The sequence below is a fragment of the Penicillium expansum genome (assembly GCF_000769745.1).
Source record: "Penicillium expansum strain MD-8 chromosome Unknown contig191, whole genome shotgun sequence".
Lineage (NCBI taxonomy): Eukaryota > Fungi > Ascomycota > Eurotiomycetes > Eurotiales > Aspergillaceae > Penicillium > Penicillium expansum.
The window spans coordinates 14,060-39,458 of record NW_015971405.1 but is presented as its reverse complement, the minus strand read 5'-3'; the positions used below and the strand labels follow the sequence as shown (position 1 = coordinate 39,458).

General features: G+C 47.4%; 11 protein-coding genes across 11 annotated transcripts; 7 read left to right on the top strand and 4 right to left on the bottom strand.

Moving 5' to 3' along the window:
• Positions 1–1,545: 1,545 nt before the first annotated feature.
• On the top strand, positions 1,546–3,340 carry PEX2_059840 (MFS transporter; the record flags this gene model as incomplete). Its single annotated transcript, XM_016743257.1, has 3 exons — positions 1,546–2,461; positions 2,520–2,961; positions 3,028–3,340. 3 exons carry the CDS (start codon positions 1,546–1,548, stop codon positions 3,338–3,340), a joined length of 1,671 nt encoding a protein of 556 aa, XP_016595979.1.
• Positions 3,341–4,712: 1,372 nt separating this feature from the next.
• On the bottom strand, positions 4,713–8,216 carry PEX2_059830 (ankyrin repeat domain-containing protein; the record flags this gene model as incomplete). The annotated part of the gene is made up of 3 exons (XM_016743256.1): positions 4,713–6,870; positions 6,946–7,813; positions 7,955–8,216. The coding sequence occupies 3 exons, from the start codon at positions 8,214–8,216 to the stop codon at positions 4,713–4,715; spliced, it is 3,288 nt and encodes a 1,095-aa protein (XP_016595978.1).
• A 246-nt stretch (positions 8,217–8,462) lies between these two features.
• On the bottom strand, positions 8,463–9,302 carry PEX2_059820 (uncharacterized protein; the record flags this gene model as incomplete). Its single annotated transcript, XM_016743255.1, has 1 exon — positions 8,463–9,302. The coding sequence occupies one exon, from the start codon at positions 9,300–9,302 to the stop codon at positions 8,463–8,465; it is 840 nt and encodes a 279-aa protein (XP_016595977.1).
• Positions 9,303–9,911: 609 nt separating this feature from the next.
• Positions 9,912–12,721, top strand: PEX2_059810 (S8/S53 family peptidase; the record flags this gene model as incomplete). The annotated part of the gene is made up of 4 exons (XM_016743254.1): positions 9,912–10,522; positions 10,663–11,568; positions 11,837–11,987; positions 12,074–12,721. The coding sequence occupies 4 exons, from the start codon at positions 9,912–9,914 to the stop codon at positions 12,719–12,721; spliced, it is 2,316 nt and encodes a 771-aa protein (XP_016595976.1).
• A 686-nt stretch (positions 12,722–13,407) lies between these two features.
• Positions 13,408–13,812, top strand: PEX2_059800 (uncharacterized protein; the record flags this gene model as incomplete). Its single annotated transcript, XM_016743253.1, has 1 exon — positions 13,408–13,812. One exon carries the CDS (start codon positions 13,408–13,410, stop codon positions 13,810–13,812), a length of 405 nt encoding a protein of 134 aa, XP_016595975.1.
• A 1,887-nt stretch (positions 13,813–15,699) lies between these two features.
• PEX2_059790 (uncharacterized protein) lies at positions 15,700–15,948 on the top strand (the record flags this gene model as incomplete). Its single annotated transcript, XM_016743252.1, has 1 exon — positions 15,700–15,948. One exon carries the CDS (start codon positions 15,700–15,702, stop codon positions 15,946–15,948), a length of 249 nt encoding a protein of 82 aa, XP_016595974.1.
• A 37-nt stretch (positions 15,949–15,985) lies between these two features.
• On the top strand, positions 15,986–17,301 carry PEX2_059780 (Major facilitator superfamily domain, general substrate transporter; the record flags this gene model as incomplete). Its single annotated transcript, XM_016743251.1, has 3 exons — positions 15,986–16,441; positions 16,507–16,869; positions 16,930–17,301. The coding sequence occupies 3 exons, from the start codon at positions 15,986–15,988 to the stop codon at positions 17,299–17,301; spliced, it is 1,191 nt and encodes a 396-aa protein (XP_016595973.1).
• A 324-nt stretch (positions 17,302–17,625) lies between these two features.
• Positions 17,626–19,725, bottom strand: PEX2_059770 (uncharacterized protein; the record flags this gene model as incomplete). The annotated part of the gene is made up of 3 exons (XM_016743250.1): positions 17,626–17,662; positions 18,086–18,705; positions 18,751–19,725. The coding sequence occupies 3 exons, from the start codon at positions 19,723–19,725 to the stop codon at positions 17,626–17,628; spliced, it is 1,632 nt and encodes a 543-aa protein (XP_016595972.1).
• Positions 19,726–20,992: 1,267 nt separating this feature from the next.
• On the top strand, positions 20,993–21,459 carry PEX2_059760 (uncharacterized protein; the record flags this gene model as incomplete). Its single annotated transcript, XM_016743249.1, has 2 exons — positions 20,993–21,168; positions 21,327–21,459. 2 exons carry the CDS (start codon positions 20,993–20,995, stop codon positions 21,457–21,459), a joined length of 309 nt encoding a protein of 102 aa, XP_016595971.1.
• Positions 21,460–22,029: 570 nt separating this feature from the next.
• On the top strand, positions 22,030–23,710 carry PEX2_059750 (Major facilitator superfamily domain, general substrate transporter; the record flags this gene model as incomplete). Its single annotated transcript, XM_016743248.1, has 3 exons — positions 22,030–22,074; positions 22,140–22,975; positions 23,068–23,710. The coding sequence occupies 3 exons, from the start codon at positions 22,030–22,032 to the stop codon at positions 23,708–23,710; spliced, it is 1,524 nt and encodes a 507-aa protein (XP_016595970.1).
• Positions 23,711–23,844: 134 nt separating this feature from the next.
• Positions 23,845–25,268, bottom strand: PEX2_059740 (tetratricopeptide repeat protein; the record flags this gene model as incomplete). Its single annotated transcript, XM_016743247.1, has 6 exons — positions 23,845–23,875; positions 23,927–23,991; positions 24,053–24,359; positions 24,413–24,506; positions 24,563–24,602; positions 24,675–25,268. The coding sequence occupies 6 exons, from the start codon at positions 25,266–25,268 to the stop codon at positions 23,845–23,847; spliced, it is 1,131 nt and encodes a 376-aa protein (XP_016595969.1).
• Between the last annotated feature and the right edge of the window lie 131 nt (positions 25,269–25,399).

Sequence of the window (25,399 nt, the reverse complement as noted above, 5' to 3'; positions counted from 1 at the left end):
TCTAAAGCTTAAAGCCTAATTTCTGACCGCGGTCAGAAAAGCGACAGTGCGTCAAGCCATGGTATAAAAGCCTTCTAAAGCTTACTTTTCTGACCTCGGTCAGAAAAGTGATAGTTACGCCATTCCCTAAAGCCTGCTAAACCTCACTTGACCACTTGACCCATAAGTATTCGATAAATCTACCTAACTACTTATTAAGGTAGTGTCACGGATAACCATGTGCGCTACTATATATATTAGTCTTGGGCATGTCAGAGCTCTAGCTCTAACATAATGGTCTTTGGCCGAGCGGAAGAGAATCGTACATGAAAACTTTGGGAGGCTCTGTCGCATTGAATGCATTATGACCCAGGATTCAACTTTTGTAAACATCTCCTCGATATCTTGTTCCAGGATACCGCGGGGCAAGTCGCACACAGCACACAGTACCTTGGAGCTGTTGGGAAGCAACTTCGATTAGGAGCTTCCTGACTCGGTCGTTGATGTGATTCTGCATAAGCAGCATAACATGACCGGGGCCGGAGGACACCTGTCTTTCTTACTGGATGAATGTAGCAAAGTCCGAGGAGAAAGTGCTGCGTCAACTATGGCCGGACTTACAATTCGATGCTTGATCCTGTCGGGCTGTCAGCTTAGGGAGACTTGCCAGATTCTGCTTACATAAACCAACATCATTAAATAGATACTAGAATCCCTAAATTCCCTAATTCCCTAATTCTAACAGGTCCCTAATAGAAAATACAGCGTTAAAGAGGTGAAATAAAAACGAAATTCTTCTTCCTGATTGGCTGAGCCTGCTTCCTGATTAGCTAAGTTGGGAGAATGGCTCGTGTCTCCCTCAGATTTTTACGAGTCTCTCTCAACTCAAACCCGGACCCTGTCAAGCGAGTATATGAGAGCCCATTTGCAAGCCTCCGCCCGGACGGAAGACTAGCAGCCCCTGGAAGTTTCTGTTGGAATGTTAAACAACATTTTTCTCGGACCAGCATTGCCCCGACCAGCAGAGCGGCTCGGGAAGCGGGTACTAGTGGGAACGAGACTCGGTGGGTCTAGATCTGGCTTATGATTGGCTGAAAGTCTACACATTCTCCATGGCCACAAAGCTTGGCATAGCCTGGAAATAATGGCATCGTCTTTTATACAAAATTACAGCTTCAAAGAACCCACTAACACGCTTTTTTAAGGGGAATTTGGTCAAATTCCAGTCCAAATGTCCCCGAAATCACTCACAATATGATTTCAAATCACCCTGAGAATTCGCTAATCATTATTAATGGCTTGTGTCAATTTCCCTTTCTGTTTTCAATGCTATTGCCGCGTGATGTTTAAATAACTCTCCCCTGGACTTATTTTGACGGCAACTGCGGGCTTCCTGTGCCTTTTCATTTGTGCTTCAAGTCATTGCACTCACCAGAGGGAATCGTCGTTATCCCGTGACCAACAACCTCTTCGTTTCATCTGTTTCCTCAGAATATCCTCATTTACGTGATTTGCCCGAGTATCCTGCCATCGAGGTAAAGAAAAAAACCCCAAACCATATCGACCATGGAGAAAACCAGCGATCGCTTTCGGATGCCTTTATACCAGTTAGTGTTGTCCCAAGACATCATCACCGACGACGTTCTCAACCACGAATGGGAGGGAAATGGCACAGCAGAAGATCCTTACTTGGTCGACTGGCTTCACGAAGATGCTCGCGATCCCCACCAAATGCAAGACTGGCTAAAATGGTCAATTACACTTCTACAAGCTGCTTCCTTTTTGTCCATTACTTTTGCTTCATCTGCTCTTTCAGCAGCCAACCCCCAGATCCAGGAACGCTTCGGTACCAGCACTGAGCTAGTTGTTGCCGACACCTCACTGTTTGTTCTCGCCTTCGCCATTGGACCAGCTATCTGGGCTCCGCTTTCTGAGCTCTGGGGTCGCCAGATCATCTACTTCATCACGTACGGGTTGACTACACTATTTGCCGGGGCAACAATCGCAAGCCAGAATATTGCGACATTGTTAGTACTACGATTCCTCGCGGGTGCATTTGGTTCTTCGGCAATTTCAAATGCTGGAGGTGTGGTTTCAGATATGTATACAGCCCGGGATAGAGGGCTAGCTACAATCGCCTTTATTGGAGCCCCCTTCTTAGGTCCTAGTCTTGGACCAATTACTTGCGACTTTTTGGCCGTGTCGAAAGGCTGGGAGTGGGTTCAAGGACTTACAACCATCTTCAATGGAGTGGTGTTTCTGGTTGGGGTCGTTTTTATCCCCGAGACTTACACCCCAGTCCTATTGCAGAAACGCGCTGCCAAGCTCAGTAAACTGACTGGAGCAGTCTACAAGAGTCGCCTAGATGTTGGTAATGCGAATCGGACTGCTGGTCAGATCTTCACCAAGACTATGGTCAGACCCTGGATCTTGCTGTTTTTGGAACCGATCGTGCTGCTTTTGTCTATCTACATGGCTATCAGTAAGTTCTCTCCTTTACTCATTTCGTTCTTATTAAGAACTAATTCAATTCTCGATAGTTTACGGAACAATGTATATGGAGTTCGCTGCCTTCCCGATTGTCTTTGAAGAAAATCTCAAATGGCCCCAGAGCACCTCCGGCCTGTCCTTCCTTGGAATGATGATCGGTCAAATTTTCGGATGCGCATATTCAATTCTCGACGATGGCAGGTATAAGAAGCTCGCCGATAACTCAACCTACGGTCGCCCACCTCCCGAAGCTCGGCTCATTCCGGCGATGGTCGGAGCAGTTACGCTTCCTGTCGGACTATTTTGGTTCGCCTGGACCAACTTCCCACAAATCCACTGGATCGTCTGCGAGATTGGGACGGTACTTTTCGGGTTCTCTCACGTATCCATCTTCTTAAGCGTAGTGAACTACCTGGTCGATGGGTATACTATTTACGCCGCCTCGGCGTTAGCGGGTAATGCTGTCATCCGGGCCCTTTTCGGCGCTGCATTGTATGTCTTCACCCTTTTTATTCCCATTCACAGCCCTAGATGCAAACTAACATGTCATGTATATAGCCCACTATTCACAACGCCAACGTATCAGAGCCTTGGAATTCATTGGGCCTCCTCAATCTCGGCTTTCCTCGCTGTAGCTTGTCTGCCATTCCCATGGATTTTCTATAAATATGGACCAGCAATTCGCCGCCACTGTCAGTACGCTTCGGAGTCTGGTCGGAAATTGGATGAAATGACGGATCGGATGCGTGCACAGGCTGAGCAGAGAACAGCCAAGCAGAATCCCCAGAATCAGACAGACTCGGGCCCGGGCTCGACTGCTTCTCCTGATGAAAGGAATACTGGTCTTGCTGAAGACAATATGCTAGCGTGAAGCAACGTTGGCGTTTTACATTGGCCCATTTTGCATGATGACTTTTCACGGATATATATCAAGTGGACTACAATTTGTGTAATTGGCTTATTTCTCTGGGTATACCTAGAAACGTCGTCTTTACAATTCAAAACTTTTCCCACCTACTTCCAAGCTACAGCATCAATAATAATGAAATGTCTAAAAAGAGACATCTCAGAATACGCCACTCGGCTGTATAAGGGGCCGAAAACTCTAGTTTTCAACGGTATTATCTATTTCGGAAATTCTTGCGTTGGATTTAGTAAAATCTGATCTGGCTGCACAGGAGAAAATAGATGGGAGAAAAGAAGGGTTGGTGCTCTGTACCCAAATGTAGAGCTACCTAAATAGTTAGGGGAGGCACGGCAAAACAGCCAACCAAGGCACCAAGGTCGTGGATATCTCAAAAAAAAAAAAGACTTCCTGAAGGCATTCAAACTCAAACAGCACCACTTGTTCAAATATCTTCTCCAAAGAACTTCTCGAGTGAGCGGGATGTCAGCGATCGCTCGACGGATAGACTGTCACTGCTTGTGGGACGATGGATTGAGTGAAGCTGATATCTGGAGGAGGTCTATGGCGAGATCTCGCCTAGCTGCAGTGGGGATATGCCAGGTCACCTTGCACACATGGTTGGCACACGTGAGCTGAGTCTGGGACGCACAAAGGACCGGGGTGGGGGTGACTCAGTGTCGTTGTATTGTCGAAAGCAACCCCCACAGCAAGATGGAGACACCTGTGTCCACCAAATGAGGTGGAACGAATAGCCGGTTTGAGTAGGTCGTTTTGAAACTGGACCCGCAGGTACTCCATGAGGGATACTTCATTCCTATTCGGGTCTGAGCGAACTTGGTGATGATTAGCCGTATTGTGAAAACACTCGTGGATCCACTCCTTATTTGAATTAGGAGGATAGTGTGAAAGATCGTTGAAGACTCATTATGTTGTGACGTGATTATTGAGAATGGGGTAGGGTGGGTACTAGAACTAGGATTCGATGGAGCTCGATATGATATCGATACTACCTAGGTAGCTTGTTGCTCGATAACTCAAGTGATCCAGGACCAACATGAGTAAGCCTTGTCAGTGCCACGGGTGGTTTGATTAGCGTCATTGGCATCTTTGGATGAGTTGACAACACTTGTGAGCTTTCAAGCCCCAGAGAAGTGTTCATCACGTCGTTCATCATCATCCGGCTTCTGCATAGTAGATAACCCCTGCTCAAATTACGGTCGCCTCCGTCCGGAACTATTGAGATTGCTCCCTTGGCTCTGGTGTTTATGGAAGGTTTCAGAGATATTTGAGTTTGTTCATCCTAGCTACAGTATTCCACGGCAGGGGTTACAGGCGTCTAGTAAACCAGACTTTTCTTCTTCTTCCTTGGCTCTTTCTTGATCAGATTTGCGATGCTGTGATGCCCATGCTGTGTAGAGTCCAACAAAGGCGTCCTTCCAAATCTGTCCTCTATATCCGGGTTAACCTTACTGGTACCAAGAAGCCGTTTGACAACGGCTTCATGTCCTCCGCTTGCTGCCCTCCATAGCGGTGTCCGTCCAAGATTATCCTTTGCGTCCGGGTCGACCTTACCGGTGTCGAGAAGCAGTTTGACAACGGCTTCGTATCCTCCGCTCGCCGCCCAATATAGCGGTGTCCGTCCAAGATTATCCTTTACGTCCGGGTCGACCTTTTCGGTATCGAGAAGCCGTTTAAAAATGGCTTCGTGTCCTTCGCTTGCCGCCCAACATAGCGGTGTCTGCCCAAGATCGTCCTTTACGTCCGGGTCAACCTTGCCGGTATCGAGAAGCCGTTTGAAAGCGGCTTTATGTCCTCGGCTCGCCGCCCAACATAGCGGTGTCCGTCCAAGATCGTCTTTTGCGTCCGGGTCGACCTTACCGGTGTCGAGAAGCTGTTTGACAACGGCTTCGTATCCTCCACTCGCCGCCAAACATAGCGGTGTCTGTCCAAGATCGTCCTTTGCGTGCGGGTCAACCTTGCCGGTGTCGAGAAGCCGTTTGACAACGGCTTCGTGCCCTCCGCTTACTGCCAAGTATAGCGGTGTCTGTCCAAGATCGTCCTTTACGTGCGGGTCGACCTTGCCGGTGTCAAGAAGCCGTTTAACAACGGCTTCGTGCCCTCCGCTTACCGCTAAACATAGCGGTGTCCGTCCAAGATTGTCCTTTGCGTCCGGGTCGACCTTGCCGGTATCGAGAAGCCGTTTAACAACAGCTTCGTGTCCTCCGCTTGCCGCCCTCCATAGCGGTGTCCGTCCAAGATTATCCTTTCTATCCGGATTAACCTTACCGGTGCCAAGAAGCCGTTTGACAACAGCTTCGTGTCCTCCGATTACTGCCAAATATAGCGGTGTCCGTCTAAGATTATCCGTTACGTCCGGGTCAACCTTGCCAGTATCAAGAAGCCGTTTAACAACGGCTTCGTGTCCTCCGCTTGCCGCCCTCCATAGAGGTGTCCGTCCAAGATTATCCTTTACATCCGGGTCGACCTTACCGGTATCGAGAAGCCGTTTGACAACGGCTTCGTATCCATTGAGTGCCGCCCACGATATTAGCGGCAATCCATTAATGTTCTTCATGCCGAAGTCACCGCTTTCAGCCTCAAGGAGCCGCCTGACAATGGCTTTATGTTTGTTCTTTACCTCCACCTGGGGCAACACTAGAGTCGTCTTTTCGAGATCCTCCGTCGGTCGGCGATCGCCTTCCCACTCCCCGCCAAGCTGTTCTCGATTGGCTTCAATGCATACTAATTGTTCCTTATCTTGCTCTGTGTGCACTCTCTGGAAGCCCCTCTGCGCCGTGGAGTCCGCGCCTGGTTCCTGCAATGCGTTTGAATGTTCCCCTTGGATTTTAATGAGCCTGCTGGAGAAGTGAAATGCCATATTACTGAGATGGCGACCTATGTGCGTCTCTATTCTGCTGTGGTCATTGCCTTGCGGGCCCCGGCTGCCCAGTGGTCTGGGTTGAGCTCGCCTAGTGGGATTATCAACGGAATCTGTATCATCTTCGCTGCCTGAGGCACCTGGCACATCAAATATAGCCACTTTGCCCTTCCGGGCCACCTGTGACTGCGGAGTTGCCCTGTGCGTGGAGTTTTTGGATTCAAAGTTGTCACTGCTCTGCTGTGAGGGATTCTTTGGCTTGTGGTCATCCCCACAGATCGGGCATATGTCCACAGCTCGCGGCTTGGGAATGATACTAACGCTTGCCAAGTGATGTAGTTCGTCTTCATCTAACTCGAAGTGCTCTTGCTTCATGTGATTGATCAAGCTTTCCTGCGCCTCCTTCTCAGATGCGAATTCTATCGTTGAGGTTGAGTGACACTCTGGCTCTGGGCATTTCCAACTCAAAGGGTTATGAATGTAGCGAATCCATTGTGGCGTGTGAATCGTTTGCATGTGGACTTTCCACTCCTGAATCTTCACAAAATAGCTGGGAATTTGCTCGCAGTTCTCGGATATGCAGACATAGGGTTTAATGTCCTGTTCAATGTGGGCGCTATGCAGCAATCAGTATATAATCAACAGGGGTGAAAATCCGATCCTTGATTCAGTTAAACGCTGAGTCACATACCTCCACTGATTGCCTTCAAAATTACTGGCAGGGAGCGATTGTCTGCAAAGGGTGCAAACTCCTTCAGTCGCCCCCTCAGGAAGTTGTGGTGGGTTGGGATAAATATCATGGCCTGACTCTAAAACGGAGTAAGCCCCATCGCTCGGCGTGCCCGCCAAGTGGTGATACTTTGCAGTCTTAATTCTGCCATCAAAGTTTGATTCGTCAATAGTTAGGGCTTTAGTTGATTTAGATGGCGTGTAATTTTGTATTGTAGGAGCGCGAGGGGAAAGCGAGGGCTGCGCTTGTCTTGTGTGTTCTCGACGAAGCCCGGGGTCAAGAGTCCTTTCTGCCAACCGCGGAGAGCCTTTAGTAGAAATATGATGGTTTGGGCCTTTTAATCTTCTTTCTTGTTCGTACATTATGCGATAGTGTCGGAACAAGACTGAGTTAGATAGCGCCCGGAAGAGACCCGGAATCCAACTCGATCGAAATATGGCTTGGAAATCTTGTGGGGACCTGTCTTCATCAGAGGATTTGGCCTTCCCTAATGCGAATAGCATTGACTTTCGATGAGCGTGATTCGGCACCAGGTTGGGGAATTCCCCGAGAAGATAGAGGTAAACGTCTCTCTCCAACCTCTTGTCTTGGTTTTTTGCTTGATAGGCATACACTCTGCGATGTACGCTCGCCTCCGTAACCTCAAGGATAGCGGTGGCCAGCTTCTCGAGGCGTTCCAGTGACCCATCGATGCCGAAGAAAGGAACTTTGAAATCATCTTCTCGGAGAACGAATTTCTTAGACTCTTGCCCCACCATAAACTCTTCGGCATTTTCTTTTTTCTTCCAATCAATCAACTCTCCCGTCTCAATATTCTTGGGTTTGTTCGCTAGTAGAGTTGATGTGGAGGCTGGTCTTTCTTTTGAAGATATTGTCTTCAAGGCTTTTTTGATTTCTAGATCAGTTTCTTTTTCACTTTGTGTTGTAGTTCTTGGTTGATTGAGCTTTAAGATCAAAACAGTAAACTTACTAATTATTAGGTTATCTTTTAGCACATCAAGAAGAAGCAGTACCATCTCTCGAGTATTGTCGCTCGTGGCTTGACGTAACTGTGCATCCAAGTTGACAGGAGGTCCTGCAAAGACCTTCAAGCTGTTCGCCCACCGCCACAAACAGCGCTGTTGGTCTTCGAGTATGGTCAGGATATCATCTTCAAGGTCTTCCGATAAGCAATCCTTGAAAAGCTGTAGGCAATGGCTAACTATGCCTGCTATATCGCTCTTGTAATGCATCTTGATATTAATGAAAGCTTTAAGGCATGGATGTAACGTATTTTAAGTGTTGTAGGGGCTGTGGGGGAAGACGTCTGCGGGGTCGAATTCCTTTACACGAGGTCGGTCTGTTATGCGCCCTGCACATGACCAGGCTCAGACAAACAATACAATTCAATGGAATGAAGACCAACATAATCACTTGAGTCCATATACTAATTACTATGAACATTCCCTATTTAAATACTGGGATTGAGCAGCTTCCCCTCAAGACTTGGGGACAACCCAGGTGACCTCTTCCTCATGAATCCTTCTATCCTCTCCTATCTCATCTTCCGTATCATCCTCCTCAGTTACTTCATAACTATGGCCCAGCATTTGACCTTGACTCTGCTTAGGTCTATGAACTCCAACTAGTTCAGCACCATCATTGTGTTGTTGATTTATCAATTTCCGCGAGCCTCCAAATCCCAGAACTCCACCTATTTTCTTGTATCTCAGTCTTCGCACTCTGATTGCGAAAATTCGTTCAGTCAGCTCCTCTCCTCTCTGACCAACATTTATGGCCTTGGAAAACCCCAACTTTGGACCAATCGAAACGGCTGTCCCGACTTCGACTCCAAGCTCTAAGCCCCCTTGTGTCTTTTTAACCCTTGTGAGGTCGACCGACATCCCTGGGCTCAATTTCAAGCCCGTTATTATGTATACTGGGCGGTAGCTATTAATCACTAGAAATTTCTGCACCTTCTCCGATTCCATGGCATCAAGGTAGTCGCGCTCCTCTGGATCAAACTGCCAGGTATAAACATCGGGGATACTGTAGATGTCCTTTGAGCTGCGCTCGGCGTCAACGCCCGCCTCGCCCCCGGCCGGATAAAATGCAAGGGCCTTGGCGGCAATTCCAGCTTTGCCCGCCAGAGCAGCATCTCTCGAGATCTCGGAATTGCGGTCGTGGAAGTGGTCCAGGTCCTTGTCGTCAATCAAAAGCTCTTCTCCTTTGTTGATCGGGAAAAGCTCATCCAGATTGCTGATAATTGTACCAAGTAGCAACCGCCCAACGGCCACTCGTTTTCCGACAATATGGTATTCGGGAGAGCTGGCGCCCATTTTCCTAGCAGATAGGTGGTCTGCCTGACAACGTTAGAGGCTTATAGCGTCTTTTGAAGGTGAAATATCAGCAAGATTGGCTCAATTTCAGGATAAGATAATGGATGGCCGGGTACAAAGTAGTCAGACTCCCTTCTTGTGTACCCAACGCAGGAGTGGTGTCCAATCCGAGAAGCCTGCACGTTCTGATGCAGCTTTCAGCTGAAAGTAGATGCATGCCGTAAGCCTACTGTCCAGCCAATCCCCTCATTCCAAAAAGATGGGGCCAAATGGCGGCGCTACAGCGTAACAATTAATTGGCGGAGAATGGCGAGATAGTGCTAGGGAGATACTAATGCAATGTTCATATGGCCACGTGCTGATACCGCATCTTCGCGATCGTTAGGACCTTACAACCACTATTCTACGCCAGGCATGAATTTAAGNGTAACAATTAATTGGCGGAGAATGGCGAGATAGTGCTAGGGAGATACTAATGCAATGTTCATATGGCCACGTGCTGATACCGCATCTTCGCGATCGTTAGGACCTTACAACCACTATTCTACGCCAGGCACTTAAATTCANGTGCCTGGAAGCACACATTTACAATCCATACACCGTACCGGCATGCTTAGGTCAAGCGAGTCAGTCGAGGCGTTCTTTCACGGAGACGTTCGATCGCCCCAAAGACTACAACAGAAATTCCAAGGTATCTTAAGGACTGTCTCCGCCTTCGCTCGAGTTGATTCTGTCATCAACTCACCCTCCTGGAGTGCGGCCGAGGATGCACCCCCAGATAGCTGCCATGAAAAGGATGTCGAAGATGGCTTCATAATGATTAGCAATCGTGCGCAAGCTCGGGGAACACACAACGAAGCAGACACCATAGATAACCTTATAGAATCGTCACGACAGTTCAAAAATATGTTAATGAGGCACGAAACGCAACATGAGACTCTGGATTACACTGCCGAGAAAGATTTCACCGGGTCAAACCTCCATGCCGAGGAAGTCCTTGGAGTCCCTGGGGACAGAGTCCGCAGTGGCCTACAAACATTATTTGCTGTGCTTGTCCAACAGCTGCAATGTTGCAACAGAGGACATTTCATGCGACTCAAAATGAATGGATTTGTTGACCAACTCAACATGCAGTCAAAGCTCTTCTTTGACGCTTACCTATCTTCAGAGTACATCAGGACACCCCCTCGCTGGGTGCGGAGCAAGTGCACCATTGCAACGTGAGTTGGACTTCTTGTTTTACTTCCAACCGTGAAATTCGCAATGTCTCGAACATTGGTCTTTTCGCAGTGTCGCCTTACTATCCCCCAAACATTGCCGGTCGTATTAAACTCGGGGTTGGTTACTAACATACATTTAGTGACGCTATAGCCAACGCAGAGGATCATGATTGCGGCTTCATTGACAAGGCGGAAACGCTAAACAAGGATTTGAGTATCTTGCTTCAAGAAACATTGGAGAAATCTTCTGGAGATGATCCACAAGAACAGTTCAGAGTGGAGTATCCTGGATCCCAAACTGCTAAGATTCAACTTGATGGACCCTATCCCCTCAAATCTGCGGCAGCTCCCACGAAAAGCTTATCGGAGCTCCTCAATTGTGTGTCCAACCATAGCAAAAGTTCTGCCAGAATTGATACATTTGATCGGGATATGATGTGTTTGAACCTAGCACTCTCCCTTCTCCATCTATCTACTACAGGTTGGAGACGAGCGAGCTGGAGAACTGACTGCAACACTGGGGATGGCATATTCTTCCTCAGAGATCCCGCCACCCAGACGATCGTTGACATAACTAAGCCGTACCTTTCTTATGCGCTCAATGACGAGGTAGAATCGGAAGATGATGATGGCCTCAGTTGTGATCCCCAACTTCTAGATTTTGCGAAGCTTATCTTGGAGATCCACAGACAGGAAATCATCCCTCTCAGAAACGAAGGCAGCAAGCTATCTAAAAGAAAGCTCCTTGAAGATATACTCAAATTGATCAATGATGTTCGAAAGTTCCGTGGCGGAGACCAGATGTTTAAGCTAGCTGTCAAGGCTTGTCTTGACGCAGCGGGGAAGGAGGCAGCGCAAGACAAGTCCGACAAATACAGGCTCCAAAGATACATCTTCTATAAGATAGTCAGACCTCTGGACAAATACGCCGCCTTTCCCGAGTTCTCGACGTCAGTTCTGGAGGATTCATCAGTGCAGAATTCAGAAGAAAGCCAGGAATCACCATTTGACTGGGAAACGGGGCATGACACGACGGAAGATAAATTGTTCGTACTTTTCACCATTTGCACAAGAAAGCGAGGTCAGCGAGCTGACTTGCAATTAGATCACGCTCAAAGCAATTTCTCGAAAACATGGATGACTTTGTTGACACACACATAAGGAAACAGACCGAGAATCAGCGATTGCCAGAGCATCGGAGCAGGAAGATCCGCATCGCCGTTATTGACAGCGGCGTGGATAGACATGACCCCATTATTGGACCGGCTTGCAAGGATGGCCAAATTCGGGAGTGTCGCAACTTTTCATCGCAAGACCCAAGCAATGGGATGATAAGCTGGGTCACGGCACCATGGTGACTCGGCTGCTGATGCGCGTGTCGCCGGAAGCCGAGCTTTTCATTGCCAAGGTCTCTAGTGACACAGAGCACTGTATACCCAAGAACAAATTGTACTGTATAGCTGAGGTGAGTGAGCTGGGTCTCTAGGAGCTTCGTAATTTTGCTGTTCAGCGACCATCTAACACTACTGACGCATTCTACTGCTCGAAAAGGCTATCAACTGGGCGGTCCAGAAGTGGGACGTCGACATAATCACCATGTCTTTGGCACTCCAAGAAGAAAATCCCGACATTGATCAGGCACTTAACGAGGCCCTGGATCCATCATACGATGGAGCGACGAGGAAGATTGTCTTTGCCGCAGCTGGTAACAATAGCGGTGGTAATGCGCGAAGGTCATGGCCCGCGAGAAAGAATAACGTGATCGCGGTACACGTTACCGACGGCCTCGGAACGGGAGTCAATATCAACCCTAGTAGCGAAGGAGATCTTTGTTTCGCCACGCTCGGTTGCGGTATCGAGCACACCTTGTGGACTGAAGATGGCGACACAAACATTTACATCTCCGGAACTTCGTTCGCAACACCCATCGCAGCTGGCATCGCCGCCAACGTTTTGGAATACGCACGCCACCGAGTTGACAACCTTACCGAGACACGTAAGGAGCGGCTGTACTCAGGCGGCTGCATGAAGAAAGTCTTTGAGGCTATGTCTTCCAAACGTGGTGACTGTCATTATGTCCAACCCTGGACATTTTGGAATGAAAGATTTCGTGGAGGGTGGTGGAGGAATACGCATTTTCCTATCGACAATCCCGATAACATAGGTGAAGCCCTCAAACAAATCATCGCCGAATACTGAATTTGATGGGAACATGCCAGCAACCGTGGCATGCCGCTGCTGAATGTATGGACAATCCATTTTCGAAGACTCAATAATGACGAATTTTGTTCCAGTCATATACGAAGCCGTGCAAAGCTCGTCATTAATGCACATTTTCCAGGCGTTTTTACATCAATTGCTAGTATGTGTTCATCATTCCACTCGATATGATGTTAATTTTTCTTTCCGATACGAACCGAAATGAGGCCAAAGAAAGGGGTGTTTAGATTCCTTTGGTATAAAATGTTCATTCACCCACTAGAGACTGCTCGCCCAATTAGGGTACTTTATTCAACCACACAGGGGCAGACAGCATGAACGTAAATGGGGATTGGGGTTTTCTGACAACAGATTAGAATTTTAGACATGGTACGGAGATAAGAAGATTGGATCTTGGTTCATCGGTCTTTAATGCAGATTAAGCTTTCTCATTAGTTTGATTTGAAAGAAACGAATAATTCCTCCGTAAGAAGGCCTATTTCAACCTCAAATTTAAAAATAGATATTGAAGTTTGTACCCGTATTTTTGTTTGCTTTTTCGAAGAAAAAAAAACTAGCGTGTAATGGTGGTGTATGTACTCCGTATACCACCCCTCCTTTAAACCCCCTTTTCTATATGCCCTCTTTTACTATCACATACCTTCTGGCTACTACCACCTACTACCATGGGCCACGATATTGCTAAGCGCGCAATTGTAGTATCCTGCAAAGCTACTGGTCTTAGCACTACTACTATTTCAGAGCTATCTGGCCTTTCGACGCGCACCGTCAACCGCATATATGAAAGAGCCCTTGCAAATGGCTTTGACCCAAACTCGCGTCCTTGGAATATCTCTGACGATATGCTAGCTGATGCCCCTCGCTCTGGAAGGCCGACAAAACAGACGACAGATGTGCAAACTCAAGTGCTTTCAAAAGTACAAACTGACGAGAACGGCCGCGAAAAAACCTGCACTGATATTGCTGGAGAAATGAGCCTCGAAGGACATGATATCTCGTCGACTACTGTCTGGCGGATCCTGAAAAAGGCCGAATCACAAAAAAAGGCACCTACCAAAAGCCCGATTTAACAAAAGCTACGCGCGAAGCTATGCTGGCTTAGTGACTTGGACATCAAAATTCGAGATTGGACTTTGGAAGATTGGGAAAATGTTATTACTGATGAGACCTCTGTTGTTTTACTTCATCCATGCGGAAAATTCCGAATCAGCCTAATCAAGACATGAGGATCAACAGATCTCTGTAGTTTGCAATTCGTTGAGCCTATGGATAACCAGTAGGATTTGGGCTGTGCACATGCATGATAAATCACACTAGCATGTGGTGCTGTGGTGCTGCCCAACTGGAACCCTCCAGCGCCCGGGTATGGCAGTCTACCAAGGCCAGTGCGCCAGTTCACGTTCTGCCTACAGTATTTTGCATAATTTATAATATGAGTGGTGTATGAGATCTCCAGTTCTACTGTAATAGTTAAAGTCTTTGAATTACTAGCCCTCCCCGAGATGCTATATCAGCGAGGAACGCTAAGTTAGTGCGAATTCTCCTCGACGCCAATGTCGGCGTAAACGCCCATGGTGGTTCATATGGCACCGCACTACAAGCCGCTTCATACAATGAAAGCGTCTATTCAGTGCGGATTCTCCTCGATTCCAACGCCGACGTCAATATCCAACGCGGTTGATATGGTAACGCTCTATAGGGTGCTTTATACGGTGGGAATACTCAGATAATACGGATGCTCCTCGATGACGGCCGTGAATTCAACGCATAAGGGTGGTAAAAGCTCCTTTGGGGGGTGATCTACGGGAAGACAGGCCATGCAACGAAATCTCTCTATACGATGGTGATGGGAAGAGTAGCTAAATAGAAGAGCTTGAGGGGGAAAGGAGCAGACCCAGTCCCCTGACTTAATCAGAGTCAACTTTCATCGACATGCCGCTTCTTGAGGAATATATACATTGGTGCAGATATTTCCGTATGTAGGTGGTAGTTTCAGCACTGCCCTACATGCCGCTTCATTGGGGGGTAGCACCGATATGGTGCGAATGTTGCTTCGACGCCATCGCTGGTTTCAATATCTAAGCTGGCATACACGGAAATTCCCCTTTTTCGCTATGTAGACAACCTCCTTCGTCCTTGATCAGATTCCTCTCTCTCGAATTATCATAAGAAGACCACTCACTATACGGCGGCTGGGAAAAATATGCTCGAGACTTTCTATCAGTTTCTTGTGCCCAAGGCTGAGATCAGAATAAGCTACCACGTAATCATCTTGATCTACCTAGGTAGCTGTTTGTCACCGGCATATAGAATTTGATTGACTCATCTCGCCGCATATTGTCCACGATGGAACGACAATGATTCAATTGAGAAAATGTTTAGTCTGGCTGCTATAATTCGCGCGAGCGGACTGCCCTTAATTTTGTTCTGCTGTTTGAGGCGGCTTTGTCAAGGTCCTATCTAGTTAGTGAGTGTCACATTTGGGGATGAAGCTGGAGTTTTCCAGTCATTGTTAGAGTTTCAATGTCCAATCACGGGAGCTCAAAGTGGATAAATGCGGGGTTACAATGAGAGGCACGAGAACTATAGAAATATACGGTACAAGAATAGTTGGCCTGTCGTTTTGGTTTTTCTTTTTGAATGTCTTCTTTAGATGTCATCTTTATAGATAATTTGCCCGCCTTCCTCGGTTCGATAGACACACGACAGAAGAAGCGGAGAAACAGGGACCGAGTCGGCTGGCGGACCTTCTTATTTAGGAAGACCCGCTCCGTTACTGATTAGGAAACTTTCTCAATTTTCGCTCGATGACAAGGCAGATGATATTCATAAACAGAGCTTTCGTAGTTTGTTTATATAAATACTATAAAGCTGTTTGATCTACTTCTCTGTCCTGTGTTTTTATCTATTCCCTCTTTCTGGTTCTTAAATCATTCAGTCGATTTAACAGCACAGCTATGTCCATTGGAGTGCAAGATAGCCCGCGCACCATGATATATGAAAGCCAAACCCTTCAGCATGAAAATCAGCCCTCATCTTCATATCAGTCATCTTGCCAGATTGCCAACGAAAAATGGAATCACCCACGATCTAACATAGCAAAGACGCTAGCAACATTCTGGAGCTTTCTAATAATGGGAGCAAATGACTCCGCATACGGTGTAAGATCTCATCTATATATAATATACACGGTAGTTGGAATTTGATATTAATTCCATATTACGATACAGCCACTCCTCCCATATGTACATCAAACCCCGAGCCTCAAGTCCTCCGCCCCTTCTAACACAATTCCAGCTCGAATCCTACTACAAACTCTCCTATACAATCGTCTCCCTCGTCTTCCTCTCTCCACTGCTCGGCTATGCCACCGCCGCAATCGTGAACGAGCGAGCACACTGTGCTATAGGCCGACGAGGCGTAGCATTCATCTCATCTTTGTGCCATCTAATAGCCTACATCTTGAACTGCGTGCATCCACCATACCCCGTCCTCGTTGTATCATTCATATTCGCAGGTCTGGGCAATGGCCTCGCAGACTCGGCATGGAATGCCTGGATTGGAAACCTCGATAATGCGAACCAATTACTTGGGCTACTTCATGGGTCTTATGGCGTGGGTGCCGTTATTAGCCCTCTCATCGCATCGCTGCTTGTTGCGGATGCTGGTCTGCCATGGTACTATTTTTATTACATAATGGTACGTGGCGTTTGCTTGCTAGGTTTAATGACATGAATTTGGTTCGTGGAAACTGATCTTCCTAGATTGGAGGCGCTGCAATCGAGGCTTTCGTCTGCGTTGCGTGTTTCTGGGATTCTACAGGAGCGTCGTTCCAACTCGCTAAGAATCAACAGCCCAATGAGACATCTGAGAGAGCAGGCTTGCGCAGTGTTCTATCTACAATGCCATTTGCGCGAATTACTTGGATCTGTTCAATCTTCTTACTTGGCTATGTTGGCGTCGAAGTCGCACTAGGAGGATGGGTTGTGACATTCATGAAAGAAGTGCGGCACGCCGCACCATTTTCTAGCAGCATGACTTCTACAGGTTTCTGGCTTGGGATAACCCTTGGAAGGGTCATCCTTGGATTCGTGACTCCTTTGATTGGTGAGAAAATCGCTATCTCGGTAGGCCCTCCCAGTATGTCTTATGCATTCAATTTATACCACCAACTCACTCTCTAGTAGATCTATATCTCGCTTGAGATAGCATTTTGCCTGATCTTATACTTGGTTCCGAACTTCTACGCTGGCGCAGTCGCGGTATCACTGCAAGGCTTCTTTCTGGGTCCGCTATTCCCGGCGGTCGTGATTGTTACCACAAAACTCTTGCCAAAACACTTGCATGTCAGCGCCATTGGATTTGCTGCAGCCTTTGGTGGTGGTGGCGCGGCCGTGCTTCCGTTTATTGTCGGAATACTTGCGCAAGCCAAGGGTGTTGAGGTTCTGATGCCGTTTATAATCGCGCTTTCGGGGGCGATGTTGTTTCTTTGGAATTTTCTTCCAGGAGTCCCTAGAGATAGCAGTGCATCGGCTAACAATAACCGTGGTACATTATAACAGAAGGTCATCTCTACTTCATATACACTAACTCATGCTCGACATTGCACCATGCCGTAAAATATGAGAATGGACAATTATGGGATACAGGGGCTATTTTCTTGCGAAAGGAAATTTTGTCGGGAAAGGCGAATTCAATGTAGATTTACAGATAATAAGCACATTATATGTGGTAATAATTAACACCCTGTTCCCTTGTGCTGAATACTCTCTATCTAACAAAGAAGCTGCAGTATAAAACAGACATGAAATGCCTGAAGCTGACAATATATAGAGAGAGAGGAGGAGAACTACGGAAATATAGGTCCTGCACACATGCAGGCCTCAGGCTGTCAGGGCCACCACCAACCCTTCCATGTTGCTGTGCATATAGATCATGTCGCAAAATGATCTGAATCATGCGACGATGATCTTGCGAGCTTTCCAATTTTGTGCTTGCTCAAATGCACAATTAAGGCAGCACCTATAACAGAGAATTGCCCGAGCACCAGGAGAAAGTGCAAGAATCTGAGCGACTGGATCTCCGGCGGTCTGTACAATAGCGATGGAACCTCTCGGGGGATCTGGAGATAGCGCAGAGGCCGTCAAGACCCGCTTGCAATATTCCTCTTTCAATGGCGTTGTTCGTGGGTGTTCACATTGCGTTGTTTTGATTAGGCAGAATAGTTGGCGCATTCTTTTTGCCAGGGATACGCTAATCTTTTGCCCCGAGTACATCAATGTGGCTTCGAGTAACACTTCATCCAATCTCTCTCTAGCCGTGAAAGAAACCTGAGAAACGCACCCTTCTGAGCTTGGCACGATGTTAGCCTTCTCGCCCAATTCACAGAGGTTACCGGCGTTGCTTTCCTCAATCGTGGGATTATTCACTTCGCCGTAGTATCTTCCATTGAAAATGATCGGACCATCAAAGATTTCGATGCTCCGGTAGTGACATATATCATCGTCTCTGAGAGTCAGATACGTAGATGGCACATATGTGCTAGCCCCAAGTGACTTTGCGATTGTCTTATCCAGGCCCTTTCGATTTAAATCAGGGAATATTGCTTCTAGAACGCCATCGCTCGACCAATTGCGAGGATCCGTCCATTCTCCAAACTGACCCAAGATACTCTGTTCCTGTGAAAAAATCCCTTTGACGGTGACTTGTTCGTGGGGATTGAAGAAAAGAGCCTTAAATGTGGCGCCAACAGCCATTCCGGCTATACTCGAAGCGGTAATATTCCAGTGTGGCGATGATTTGAGTTCTGAAGATTTTACTTCAAAAAGCAACTTCATCGCTTTTCCCAAGGGCGGCCAGGTTGATGGCAACTGAACCCCCATAGCAATCTCGCAGCGTTTGTGTCTCTTCGCCCGATAACTATCGCCTAGGATGCTCACTGCGAGAATTTCTGGATCAAGGCCCTGGTATTCTATACAAAGACAGTCCGACATCGCCAATGCACATACCCCTACTAGTTCGACAACTTCAGACGAGTAGAGGAAGCCTTTATGTTGAAGTTCAAGCCTCAGGGATGCGGCAATGTGACCTTCCCAAGAAAAACAGGCGTCAGTGGCGAATTTGTCGCGATATCGATATTCTGCCTTTCCTGGATTGAGGAGTACATCTGCAATGCTTTCAACCGTCTCCATGAAGTGAACCTCGGGAAGTGTTCCGCAAGAGGGCCCCACAATATCAACAGTGATGGAGGAGGTGTTTTTTCCCACATGAACAACAATCTTTTCGATTGTAACGGTACAGTCGTCGGGAAACAAGGTGACCATAAGGGCTGATATGTATCCCAGACCGTAGCATCCGCGAACCCGAAGGATCGCATTTTCTTCTCTTAAAGCGCGAGAAACACCAATAAGAAATTCCGCCATCCAGTCTTGACTGAGAGATTCCAAGATGTCACAGGGCACTCGCTCCTTCAAATTCTCGTACGCATCATGGATGCGGCATACCTGTTTTGCAAGAATAGTCCCAAAACCGACTACCTGAAGTTTATCGGCAAGTATCTTTGCGGCCCTTTCGAGAATTCCAGGGCTACTTGCACGCGCAGACTGTGGCAAGATCGCACTTGAGATGGTATGAAGAATGTCTCCAGTGCTTTCCTGGTAAAGACTCCACAGGCAGACAGATAACAACGCCACGGCCTGGCCACCGGTTGACTGTGCCATGAGTGAGGCTGAGTCGCCTTTGCGCCAGCCAACCAGATACCCAAGTCGCTCAATGCGTACGCTCTTACACCTCAGAAGATAATCTGGGACTTTGGATGCAACTGGTCCGCTTATTGAAAACAGAGTGCCCAGATCTTGCAGTTGGAGCATTGCCATAGGTTGCACATCGTCGGCTGAGAGAACACTAAGTATTCCCGCAACTTGTTTCAGGCCCGAGAGGGAGAGACTACCGACGTCTACCTGTGCGCTTATGTCACTCGACATGGTGAAAGGGTCACAAATAGATGAGGTGAGAAGACAGTGTGTAGGTGATGCGGGGCACCGGGGTAGGACGAGGCTGAGGAAAAGTAGGATGTCTGTTAAGGATGGCTCACATAGTATTTAAGAAATAATCATAGTAGCTGGATTAAATCGAGTCCTTAGTGGTTTTCAGGGGAATTTTTCTTTGGCTGTATTTTTATAAATATTTCCGGGCGCGTAGGTCGGCTCAGATTTCAGTTTCACCTGGGCACATTCACGACATCTCTTAACCAACCGATTGGATTTCCTCGCGGTAACGCCCCCATCTATCCAGAGCTAGATCAGAGCATCTTAAACTATCATATACCACGAAATCATATTACTTTAACTAGAATTTAGGGACAAAAGGATGTAGAAGGAGAAAGTCCTGCATGTGTTGTATGGGCACAGCCCCCAGGAGATCTACAAGTACTATTCCTAATCCATTCCGTACTAAAGTATTTTAGACACAAGTTACCTTCGGCAGAGGAGCCTATCATTGCTATTGTATGTCTGAACTTCCAAGATAATTCTTGCTAGAATTACAAGGGTTGCTGGGGGATCTCAGACTATAGGGAAGTCTACATGCCCACGCTGACATGCCTATCATGCGACAAACCCCTCATCGATCTATCAGTGCCATATAATATTGATATTTTCGTTATAAGGATCATTATCCGTTACAAGTCTATATAAATACGAGTGTGGTAAACGTACATATGCACTAGGAAATTCGTGTGTCTGTATCCTACAAATCGAATTAAAAATATATTTGCTTGATTTGAAACTACCTACATCGTTGACTAATTGTACAATCACCCTCGAAACCGTTATGTATTTCTGAGTCCGGCTGGAGAATTTACACATGGTGTAGTGATTGGCGTTGAGGCGATACACATTCTCATTAGGCACATTGAGTCTCGCAGATTCCTCAGTGATAATCTATGGTATGGTATCAGGTAGGGAATTCCATTTGGGCGGAAAAGCAAATCTGGCGTACCACTTCACTAGTAAAAGTTTTTAGATGTCTATTGAAATGTCTTTGATTTGTAGATATGTTGTTGCCCGTCTTTCATAGATAGACCGCAGAAAATAGTGTGAAATGGGCTTTGGATGAAAACATCATGCCGGGATTACTTGCGCTGTTCCCGAACATGTGACCAAGACAAAACCCCGATGAAGAAGCGTATTCCAATACTGCAATAACAAATTCTATCTGCAGCCTGTGAATAGAGTAATACCAACTACCACCATGGGTCTTGTGACGGGCAGTCTGGTCAAACGGGAGAAAATCTTAGCTACATTTGGTAACCCTGTTAAGAGGTGGGCGTCGGAAAATGATACGACACTTCCTGTGTCGGACTTTTTGACGGATATTGAGGGATATAGATCATTCAGTCTGCTTGTTTCCAGAGAGCCCGAAGCGATGTGAGTTTTGTTGTCTTAGCCATTGCGCTATAATAGTCATTTTGTAGCTTCTAGCTAACTAAATTAGCCTCTCAAAGAGAATGCTAACAGTTACCTGCGTGGATGCGACGACTTTTCCATGAGTTAGATTTTGAAATTGAGATGATCGGTGTGAGTAGTAGCGATATTATCGAGGAAGAAGAAGAAGAAGCTGAGATGAAGGGGGAAGAGAAGATACAGGCGGGATTAGAGGCGAGGAAGATCAAGATCCTGAGGAACACTACTGTAACTCATGAAGTTGTGCTGGTCTAATTTGGAATATGCCGATGAATTTATGTCTAGTGTACGACATTAGAAGTCAAAGTTCTAAAGTTCAGATGTTGCAGTCGCAGTCGCAGTCGTTAGAATTGAGTGATATCCAATTCACCCCTTGTTTACCTCGCGTAAAAGGCTAAATAAACACGAACAACCACATGATGATCCACAGACTAAAATTGATTGTCTCACAAACCAATGGCAGAGAAAAGGGGTTCCCACCTGACAAAGGGGAATCGGATTTGTGCACCTTGTGGCTATCCGATACTGTATGTATGTACTGGCACTCCTTTGAAGCTAATATCCACCAACCCCTGATGTCTGAAGAATAAAAATCTACACTTGACCGAAGGTAGATAATTGTGTCGGAGCTAAGCCAATAACGCGGTTGGGTTCAGGTCCACTTCTCCGCAAATCCCCGGAATCTGCTGAGGTATTCCGTCCGGGATTGCGGGATGCCGGGGAAAAGAGAGACGGATTAATGTCTGGAATTTCATTAATTCAGACAACCCGAGATACACTCGGCAATACCCTCATTTCCTTTCCCAGTTGAGCAGAATCCCCATCATGGAAGACAAGCCCACAGCAAGAGCGATCTCGCTACTAGCTTCGGTATAAACAACCCCCCTCATACCGTCAGATAACCAATATAAACCGAACTAACAACCAAGTCCCAGCCCAAACCATGGTGGAAAACAACCCACCTCATCTACCTAAACACCATAATAGCAAGCCTAATCCTCTTCTCCAGCACATTCGGCTACGACATCTCCCTAATGAACAGCCTACAATCCCTACCGCAATGGCAAACCTTCATGGACAACCCAACAGGAATAAAACTCGGCTTCATAAACGCCCTGCAAAGCATAGGCAGCATACTCTTCCTCCCCATCCAAGCATGGTCCGCCAACCGCTTCGGCCGCAAACCCACAATCCTAGCCGGGTACATCTTCATCGTTCTCGGCGTGGCACTGCAGGCCGCAGCCCAAAATACCAATACATTCATCTACTCCCGTCTGCTGATCGGTATCGCCAGCGCCTGGTTCCAGTGCGCTGTCATCCTTGTCACGGAAATCGCGTATCCCTCGCATCGCGCGCTCGTCACTGCTATCTACATGTGTCAGTACTATGTCGGGTCCTCGCTGTCGGCGTGGATTTCTTTCGGGATGAGGAATGCGCAGAGTAGCTGGGCCTGGCGTGTGCCTGTGCTTATGCAGATTGCGTTGCCGATTCTTGCTTTGCCTGGGACGTTGTTTATGCCTGAGTCCCCGCGTTGGCTGATTAGTTGTGGGCGGGTTGAGGAGGCGAGGAGTATGCTGGTTAGATTTCATGCTGGTGGGGATGAGGGGTCGCAGCTGGTGGCTTCTGAGATGGAGGAGATTAGCCAAGCCCTGGCGCTGGAGCGGAAGAATCAGCTCGAGGCGCGCTGGATTGATTGTGTTAGGACGCCTGGGAATCGGTATCGGCTTTTCTTGAGTGTTTCTTTGGGTGTGTTTGCGCAGTGGAATGGAGGGTATGTGTTGCACTTGTGGTTTACTATTGTTCCCAAGGTGGAATATAAATTTGTGGAGAGTACGCTGCTGACTAGATATATATCTGCTCTAGTGGTGTGGTGTCATACTACCTGACCCTTATCCTCGATACAATCGGTATAACCTCGACAACGGACCAAACCCTCATAAACGGCTTCCTCCAACTCTGGAACCTGATCATGAGTGTGGTAGGCGCGTGTCTTGTCGACCGTGCTGGCCGCCGTGCGCTCTTCATCACATCAACTGTGATTATGCTGATTAGCTATATCTTCATCACTGCGCTATCAGGCAGCTTCACGACGACGGGCACCAGCGCTGTGGGAACAGCCGTGATCCCGTTCTTGTTCATCTACTATGCGGGCTACGATATCGCTTTCACGCCCCTGCTCCTGGCATACCCGGCTGAGATCTGGACGACCTCGCTGCGTGCTAAGGGTGTTGCTATCTCCACAATCTCGAATTATATAGCACTGGTTTTCAATCAGCTTATTAACCCTATTGCGTTTGAGAGGATTTCTTGGAAATATTATTTTGTATTTTTAGTCGTGCTGCTTGTTGTCTTGGTTGTTGTTTGGAAGACCTATCCTGAGACCAGGGGGAGGTCGCTTGAAGACATTGCTTTGATTTTTGATGGGGAGGAGGCGCGTGTTACTGCTAATGATGCTATAGTGACCGCCGAGAAAGGGCATCATAGGATAATTGAACATCGATCATGAATGTTTGACGTGACACGTAGGAAAAGTCAAGATACATCGAATAATGAGACAGTGGAATACATCAATCGTAGAATAGAGGTAATGATGACTACCTCCGTCGTAGTAAAGAGTTACGTCTGCAACCCTGAAGCAGATTACTTCGGGTTATACTTGTCTTTCCAGATCCTATAGTATCCATTAGATTCAAACTTCAAATCGTCAGTCAGCTGAACATACCATGAATTCCCAAGAGTAGGGCACCCATTCTCCTCGGCAAGTCTGTAATACTTGGCGGCTTTGAACTAGAGCCACGTTGAGTCAGAATAGGCGCAGAATATACACATGGGCGGAGATCACACGTACCTTGTCCTTCTTACCCCCAAATCCTTCGAGGTAACACCACCCCGCTTCATTCATGGCATCAGTGTCACCCAAATTCGCAGCAGTCTCGTAATACTGTCTAGCAGCAGGAGGATCCTTTGCGATACCCCACCCATTGCGGAAGCAATTTGCCAACTCGAACATGGCCAAAACGAGCTCGCCTTTTGCAACTCCTCCTTTCTTGACCCCGGCACGGAGGGCCTCCGCCTCAACCGCGGCAGAATTGGATGCTGCGGCCGAGAGATAAGTCACAGCGCGTGTGGGATCTACGGGACAGCCCCATCCGTGTCTAAACATTTATTAGCATCTAGTAAATGGATATGTAGTTGGGCGCAGTATTACCGTAGTGCGAGGCCATAAAGAACCTGACTCAAGGGATTATTTGCGCCATTTGGATCGGCAAGTTGTCCGAACATCTGGGTTGACCGCTCAAGATCTATTTTCAATGTTAATCCACGTATATCTCAAGCAGACATAGAAAATAAAACTCACCACCAGCTTCATGCAGCCGAATAGCTTCTTGAATATTAATCTATAATTAGTCAGTCCCATATTCCAACTACAACATAACCACGACGTAAATATATAGGCAGCAGCCACTTACATCTACCTTCGGGTCTATACCAACCCGACTCTGACTCGAGCTCCTCGACCTAGCCTGGTCCAACCCTAGTCCCAAACCTAGCGATGCCTCTCCCTCACCCTGCTGGGGCGGCAGGGACGAGCCAGAGTGCGCAAACTGCGGATTCTGCTGCACAAGCACAGTAGCCCTCTTCTCCCACAACGCCTCTCGCTCCTGCTTACTTGCGCCGTGATCGTCATCGATCTGCGGCAGGTCCGCGGGGATATTAGCGGAGGAGTCACGCGAGTTACTGCGACTGCGGGCGTCGAGATGGAGAAGATTTGAAAGACGGCGCTCGCGATGAGGCGACGATTGCGAGGATGAAGAGGAGGGTCTGGGAGAGCGGTTGAAGAGCTGGAAGCTCCGGCGAGGAGACGTGGGCTCTTCTTGAACTGGTGATGATAGGTATGGGGATGGGTCGTTGGGGTCAGATGGAGGAATTATTATCTCCTGGGTGTGTGTGTCTGTTCGGATGAGCTTGATCTCGGGTGCTGTGGGCGTTGCTAGTGCATTTTGGGGTGGTTGGGTGGTGCTGAGGTCGTCGCGTTTGTGGAGGATGTTGCGTAGTGATGGCATGTTGCGATCTACTTATCGGATGGTGGCGGGAGTGGATCTGGGTCTTTTGGTGTGTGTGATAATTGGATGTAGGAGTAGGTGTTAAGGAATTGTCAGAAATACTTGTAGGGCTGAGGATGAATGATATTAAA